The sequence below is a fragment of the Urtica dioica genome, chromosome 9 (assembly GCF_054948205.1).
Source record: "Urtica dioica subsp. dioica isolate 48M chromosome 9, U.dioica_male_clone48M_v1_H2, whole genome shotgun sequence".
Taxonomy (NCBI): Eukaryota; Viridiplantae; Streptophyta; class Magnoliopsida; order Rosales; family Urticaceae; genus Urtica; species Urtica dioica.
In genome coordinates this window covers 25,571,551-25,579,352 of record NC_142764.1, presented here as the reverse complement: position 1 = coordinate 25,579,352, position 7,802 = coordinate 25,571,551, and the positions used below count along the sequence as shown (strand labels likewise).

Below are 7,802 nucleotides of genomic sequence, written 5' to 3'. Positions count from 1 at the left end.
AATCATCGTACATGGTTTAGTAGCTTTATCATGAAAACATGAAGATTGACACTTCTTAGTAATCATTTTGTATTAAGGCACCGATGCTCAATATTTTTTTTATGTTTAGTCCTAGTTTTATTGTCAGGTGAATTTGAGATAGAACTTGATTTTTGAGCCTAGAACAACCCTAACAAATATATGGTTCAAGCGTTAGAGTGTGATTCAGGTTGGTACGTCAATCGTTGAGAAAGCTATCAATATTGAAAGAATAGGAATCGCACAATAAAACAAAATGTGAACTAAAAAAAATTATGTTGCTCACTTCTCCAAAAATTAGTTTTGAAATGGAATCATATTAAAGTTTTAAGAAAGAATTTTTTTTTTTAAATAGCTAAATTTTCAAAATTATGTTGTCAAAATATTTTTTGATGATTTATATAAGTAATGATCACTTTTACAAATGCAATTATACGGTTAAAATAGTTATTTAAACTTAGATATTTATTGTACATTTTAACTATTGCACTCATTTTAAATAAAAATTATTTTACAAATTTACCTATCTGAAAATAGCTATTTAGTTAAGATTTAACAAACGCGGACTGTTTAGCCATTTCAAACATTTAAATTGACTATTTTTCTAATTTTTTTTATTTATTTTAATAGAGTATTTAACTGCAACACCTGATTTTTAGCAAAAATGATAACGTGAGAGAGAGTGGAACCACCAATGCGAGAGAGCATGTGGTTAGCCGACGCTAATGCTTGTGTCGACGTGGCAACGAAAGTGGAATCTAGCGGTGGAGAGGGTCTGATAGTTGCTTGGTGACTTGTGACGTATGTGCCCACTCGTAAAGAAAAACTTTCGTTGACTTGACCAACATCCAGGTGTTCACACATCACATACGATTCCTATATCTGCTCTCAGACTTTCAACGCCGCCCCAGTAGTCAACCCCGAATAAATAAAAATATAAAAAGGACTCTCTTAAACTCTTGGTAGCAAGAAATATGTCCGCAAAGACCAAAACATCGATGATGATGATATGATCATATCAACTCTGAGTCTGATACTGATCATCAGCACACAAGTTTGTACGGCAACACCAACGCATTTGTTTCATTTCTGCCGAAACACCACCCGTTTCGCGGCGCCCAGCAACGCCACCTACCGAGCCGCCCTAGACCGTGTCCTCTCCTCCCTCTCCGCTGCCGCCGATATCGGATTCCGCCACAACGCCACCGCCGACGCCGACGCCCGCGGCCTCTTCTTCTGCCGGGCCGATGTCGGCACCGACGCCTGCGCCGAGTGCGTGGCTACTGCCGCGGCCGACCTCCCGGGGTTCTGCCGGGCGGAGAGATCCGCGGTGGTGTGGTACGACGAGTGCCAGCTCCACTACTCCGACCGCGCCTTCTTCGGCCGCGCCGACCATAGCCCTCACGTTTCTCTCGTTAGCACGACGAACGTCGCCGGGAACAGTGAGAGGTTCCGGCGGGTGGTGGCGGCGGCGGTGGGAAGAGCGGCGGAGGATGCTGCGAGCGGAGGAGATCAGAAGTTTGGGGTTAGGGAGGCAGTGTTGGAGGAGGGCCTGATTGAGAAGGTGTACAGCCTGGCGCAGTGTTCGCCGGACGTGTCGGGATCCGGTTGCGGGACATGTCTTTCGACGGCGGCGGCGATGCTTCCGAGTTGCTGCGACGGGAAGTTAGGGGGCAGAGTGTTGACCCCCAGCTGTAGTGTGAGATTCGAGGTCTATCCTTTCTTTAACGCCACCGCCGATATTTCTTCTCTTCCTCCCACTACAGACCCGAAAGGTGACTTTTCTAACTGTTTCCTCTGATATACTTTTGGATTTGGAATATATTTAGTTTACTGATGTGCGCACTTGGTACGTAGTAAAAGAACTGTTTGGGTGTTGCAACTGCTTATTTGTTTCTAGGATATGGTAAGATTTGTTAAGTTACTACTGAGCCGTCGTAGTTCAGTTCAGTTTATAAAGAATTTAATTTCAAACGGTTAATGCTAGAAAACGTACACATATAATAAAGGACAGATCCAGAAATGTCGATTCCCGCTGACCAATGACGTTCCGATTTGACTTTGAAAATAATATAAGAAAAAAGATGTTCCCAATTTTATATTGTTGGTTTAATATTTTATAAGATGTTGCTCCCATATGTAATCGCATAAATGATTCGCTTGGACTTGGATAGTTGGTGGAACACTTATTAAATGTTTTTGGAAGATGTGGACCATAGGTTAAATGGTTTAAATTAAAGACGTTCCATTTTATTTTTTTCGGAGAAGACGTGGAACTCTTATCTTTTGTAGAAATAAATAGTATGTATATATGAATATGTAGAATCAAGATATTTAGGAGACAAAACTTGAAAGTAAAAGGCGAAAAAAAAATCCAAAAGCTTAGACACATGAGCTTTCACTAGATATATGATTATAAATTTGAGAAATTGTATCAACTACCATCATTTGATAAGTTTTTTTCAATTTCTCACTAAAAGCTTAATTTGGCCAAAAATACTAGTAACTCACTTGTACAAATACAATTTTACCTTCCACATAATGTCAACAATTGACATCTGTTATTGACATCTGTGAGTTTTGGGTTCTCTGTTTGTTGACATAGATGTCAACAATCGACATATATTATTGACATCTATGTCAACAATTGACATAAATTGTTGACATTAATTGTTGAGGGTAAAATTGTATTTGTACAAGTGACTTTCTAGTATTTTTTGTCAAATTAAGTTTTTGGTGAAAAATTGTAAAAAAAACTTATTAAATGATGGTAGTCGAGACAATTTCTCTATAAATTTGATGAATTCTAAGTTGCTATTTTTCACTTTCTAACCATAGCCTAACTGCTAATCTTTGATAAGGTACAATCTACGTCAGATTCGGAGATAGGTTGAGTGTTGTGGAAATTCTTTACCTGTCCTCACTCAAGTAGGATTATATGTTAGAACATATTCACAGTCACTTTAATCTGAATCCTAGGTATCTTTTCTTTGTTCTATCTTTGTTGGTCTTTCTTTCCTTTTATCTTATTTTCTTTAATATTCTATTTCTTTTGACAGAGAGAAGTAATTACTCGACACTTAAAACTGTGGCTATTACTGTACCTATTGTAGTTTCTATACTACTTTTCATGTTGGGATTATATTTACTATGGAGAAGAGTTACAACACAGAGAATATCGACAGAGCAAAACGATGGTAAAGATGACAAAATCTCGACTTAAGAAATCTAAATAAAATGATATGTTTCAATCACGATTAAGCGTGCCCTTGATTATGTAGCTGAACACGATGACGAAATATCTAGTACTATTGAGTCCTTGCAATTCGACTTCGCAACAATCGAAGCTGCCACGGATAGATTTTCCGTGGATAACAAGTTAGGCGTGGGAGGATTTGGCGAGGTGTTCAAGGTAACCAATAATGCATAACACCTTTATTTATGTGAAACGCTATGTCTTATGCTATTTATTTCTAACAAAATGTCAGGGAAGGCTTCTCGATGGCAGAGAAATCGCTGTGAAGAGGTTATCAAAGAGTTCTTGTCAAGGTGTGGGAGAGTTTAAGAACGAAGTAGGATTGCTTGCAAAGCTTCAACACAGAAACCTTGTGAGGCTGTTGGGTTTCTGCTTCAAAGAAGAAGAGAAGTTACTCGTATACGAATACGTGCCTAATAAAAGCCTTGATGGTTTTCTATATGGTTTGTCCATCCCATTAGTTATGCTCCTTAATGTTCAATATCCCTTCTCTTCTAGTTCAAAAGCTTTAACATGTTGGTTGGAACTATTCTTTTTCTGTATCTGCAGATCAAGAAACTCGGAGGCATTTGGATTGGGAAAGTCGGTACAGAATAATCGGAGGAATCGCTCGTGGCATTCTGTACCTTCATGAGGATTCAAGGCTTAAAGTCATACACCGTGATCTGAAGACTAGCAATATATTGTTAGACTTAGAAATGAACCCGAAAATTTCAGATTTTGGAATGGCGAGGATTTTTTCAGCAGACCAAACTAGAGGAAGCACAAGAAGAGTTGTAGGGACTTAGTGAGTTCTATTATCACCATAATTCTCAACTTGCTGTCCAAAATCAAATGATGTTATATAATTTTTTTGTTTGATTTTTATATTTGTCTTGCTTTTCTGCAGTGGATATATGGCACCAGAGTATGCGATGCGTGGCGAATTCTCTGGTAAATCTGACGTGTATAGTTTCGGGGTAATAGTGCTCGAGATTATTAGTGGAAAAAAGAATAGCAGCTTCAATAGATCAGCCGGAGCTCGAGACTTATTGAGCTATGTGAGTATTGAAATTCAAATATTTTTAGTATCATTTAATGTATATAGGACTTAAAATTATGCCTTTGTGACGGCTTTACGCAGGCTTGGAAACTTTGGAGGAACGGGACGCCCTTGGAATTTTTAGATCCAACGGTTAAAGATTCATACTCGGAACAAGAGGTTTCAAGATGCGTCCACATGGGCTTGTTGTGCACTCAGGAAGATCCGGAAGATAGACCCACAATGGCCACAATTGTTGTTATGCTTAATAGTTACTCTATCACATTGCCAGTTCCTCGAGAACCCGGGTTTTATGAGAAAGAAGAGTATCGGAGCAGAGAAATCGTCCAGGTTTGATGAATCGTCTATAAGGTCCTTTGGACCATGCTTGACAAATCGTGTGTCAAATCAATGATGATTTGCATTCTTTGGTAGCAAGTCATTGAGTGCTGAGCTTGTAATAAATCAAATTTTCATTTTTCTTTTGTCCTTGTTGCACTATATATACAAGTCAACTGTAAGTAAAAAAAATCAATTACATCTAGTTTCTATAAAGCTCATGGATGGCCTCTGCTGTGATTCTGTATGAAACGCTTATAAAAAAAAAGATCTATTTTTTAGTAGCTTTTAGGTCGATGTGGAGTACTTCATGTTTCGCGACGATTTCAATGTGATATTTAAAACTTGGATAAATAGCCACATTTACAGTTTGATATTGCTAAATAGTCGACGTTTCGTAAATTTTAGGTAAATAGTCACTTTATATATTTACAGACGTAAATCTTAGGTAAATAGTCATCTCCATTTATTAGGTCACATCATCTTTATGGTTATTTACCTAAGATTTGTGAAACGTTGGCTATATAGCAATTTCAAGCGTTTTAATTGGATATTTACCTAATTTTTTTTTTAAATAATAGCTTTTATTTATTGGTATAAGAATTAGTATGTTTGAAATATAGGGCAAAACTTGGGAATAAAGAGGATGATTTTTATTTTTTATATCTATAGTGTGGGTTTGGGGTTATTCGGATATTTGAGAAGTGGGTGTTCTTTGGTGCAATTCCTAAGGGGTGACAATAAGAATTAGACTAAAACATTGTACCAATTCATCATCATCTGAGTCTAATATAAAGATCAGATTCCGAATCTGAGATCGGACTCACAACTGGAGGTGACGAACATGGCGCTGACTCGTTCGGACTCGGTTCGGTTGGTGATTCGCTGATGGCGACTCGAAGCAAAGCTGAGTTTTTTTTTTCGGAAGCAGAGCTGGGGTTTAGTTTTGGGACTGAAGAAAATGAAGGAATGAGTGGTGATTGACATTCGACCATGAGTGGTGAGCTGGGCTATTCTTTTCTCTTTTATACCATGGTGCAAAATAAGTATTATTTATTAGGGTCAAGCGGCTATATAGTCAAATAGAACTTAAGTTTTTGCAAAATAGCCATAGTTTGTGAACTATAAGCAAACTAGCCCAAGTAAGATTAATCTAGGCTGGATTAAATTTAATCTCAACGAACTATAAAGACAAAATGTAAGCTTTATGAAGACTGAATTAAAATTAATCGAGGCAGGATTAAAAGTCGTAGTACTCTCAATTGGCTATTTTACTATATCTAATGAAACTACGACTATTTTGCAAAAGTCATAGTTTGAATTGGCTATTTCATATCATTTTTCCTATTTATTAACAAATCTCTTAATTTAACCGTCGTGGTAATAACTGATCAGGCAAAGTCAACAAGCATCAAAATACTTTTGAATTAAGTACCACATACATAAGTTCAATTGAGATTGATTTTTAATAAACTATTATAAATTTAATTTACAAAAAATTGGCCATACAAGCCTTACAAACGTTGGCAATTGTGTTTTAGCCAACATTTGGTTAATTATTCGTTAATAGCCAATACGCTTACGTGGCATAATAACTGAATTTTATTTACTCATTTGCCCTTATTAATTCGCCTTCATTATATTAGAGGCAGTTTTTTTTTTAAAATTTGAAATAAACCGAAAGGGTAAGTAGTTATTTGGACGTGTGTTGGCTCATTTAATATCGGTTTTTTATATTCGGAATAAACTGTTTTGGAAATCAGTTATTGCATTTCCTGATTTGTTGGACGTGTGTATTTGAAATTTAAGCGGTTGGAAATAGAAAATTTGTTTCTATTTTTGTAGCAGAATAATATATACCATATTTCAATATAATTAGCATTTATTATCTTTATTTTCATTCATCTGAAAAATTATTCTTCATTTTCGCTCATTGAATCTGGTAAGGATCTCTGTTCGCATAATTTTCACGTTATCTGATGTTAATTGATTTGTCAGCTTATTTACAATACAAATAAACTGTAAATAAATTTTGTATTTACTGTCTATTAACAAGATTCCAGTAAATAACGTGTATTTTTCTCACAAATTTGATTGTTAGAAGCAAAAACAGACTTTCTGCAGATTGTAAATGAACCAGTATATTTAACATGACATCAATTTACATATAAATGAATCAATTTACAATTTATAATTTCCATTACTCTTATTTACAACTCAAATACGCACAAAAAAAAAAAAAAAAACTTTCCTTTTGTATTCTTTCTTATTGGATCTAAAAACCAGAGCGTTCATCCATTTTTTCCAATCTTTTATTTCTCCGAATCGATGGAGGAGAGGTATCGCGAGGACGTTTGGAGCTAGAACAGCGAGTACACGTTGGAGGACGAAAGAACTGGTGCTGGTGGCCGCGCGCAGAAGAGAAGAAGGAGAAGAAGACGGCGGCGTTCCGTTTCAGCAGGATGGCGCGCGCGAGGAAGAGAAGCTCGGGCCCGGGCAGGTGCTGGTGGCCGCGCGCAGAAGAGAAGAAGGAGAAGAAGACGGCGGCGCTCGGTCTCTGCGGGATGGCGCGCGCGAGGAAGAGAAGCTCGGGCTCGGGCTGGTGCTGGTGGCTGCGCGCAGAAGAGAAGAAGGAGAAGAAGATGATGGCGCTCGGTCTCAGCGGGATGGCGCGCGCGAGGAAGAGAAGCTCAGGTTGGGCTGGTGCTGGTGGCCGCGCGCAGAAGAGAAGAAGGAGAAGAAGACGATGTTTGGTCCGAGCGCAGAAGAGAAGAAGGATAAGAAGGAGAAGAAGATTGCGTGTATCTGTGGTTTAATTACAACAGATGTTGCTTTTAATGATTTTAATTTTCGTGAGATTAATGGGCGGGAACAGTTGGAAGGTTATTTTGGTATTTTTATATATGTAAATAAATTGGGCTGGCTATTAACCCGAAATTAACAGAATGTTGGCCAAATCCAAATCTGTCTAAATAAGGGAGGCTATTTAGCTATATTACCCTTTAATTTACTATAAAGGTTAATTTAATTTTTTGAATTAAATTAGAAAATACATTTAATTGACTTAATTAGAAAATAAATTGTGGTTAAATGGGGTACAAAGGTAATATGTGAAATCCTAACACATTTATTTTTTTAGTTGGGTTATTTTCTTAATTAGTAGGACTA

General features: G+C 37.3%; 1 protein-coding gene across 2 annotated transcripts; it reads left to right on the top strand.

Annotated features, from left to right (window-relative positions):
- The first annotated feature begins 744 nt into the window (after positions 1 to 744).
- LOC149386206 (cysteine-rich receptor-like protein kinase 25) lies at positions 745 to 4,871 on the top strand. 2 transcript variants are annotated; one of them, XM_089627427.1, is made up of 7 exons: positions 745 to 1,793; positions 3,078 to 3,215; positions 3,300 to 3,430; positions 3,507 to 3,717; positions 3,824 to 4,061; positions 4,164 to 4,314; positions 4,398 to 4,871. In XM_089627427.1, the coding sequence occupies exons 1-7, from the start codon at positions 1,028 to 1,030 to the stop codon at positions 4,650 to 4,652; spliced, it is 1,890 nt and encodes a 629-aa protein (XP_089483553.1). In that variant the 5' UTR covers positions 745 to 1,027; the 3' UTR covers positions 4,653 to 4,871. The 2 variants fall into 2 exon arrangements, with proteins under 2 accessions (XP_089483553.1, XP_089483554.1); XM_089627428.1 differs by lacking the exons at positions 4,164 to 4,314; positions 4,398 to 4,871 and having other exon boundaries at positions 3,824 to 4,062.
- Positions 4,872 to 7,802: the final 2,931 nt, after the last annotated feature.

Excerpts from the sequence above, each read along its gene's own strand:
- LOC149386206 (XM_089627427.1), top strand. The coding sequence starts at position 1,028 with ATGATCATATCAACTCTGAGTCTGATACTGATCATCAGCACACAAGTT. Across the intron at positions 3,216-3,299 it reads ATCGACAGAGCAAAACGATG|CTGAACACGATGACGAAATA; the intron begins GTAAAGATGACA and ends TTGATTATGTAG. Across the intron at positions 4,315-4,397 it reads CTCGAGACTTATTGAGCTAT|GCTTGGAAACTTTGGAGGAA; the intron begins GTGAGTATTGAA and ends GGCTTTACGCAG.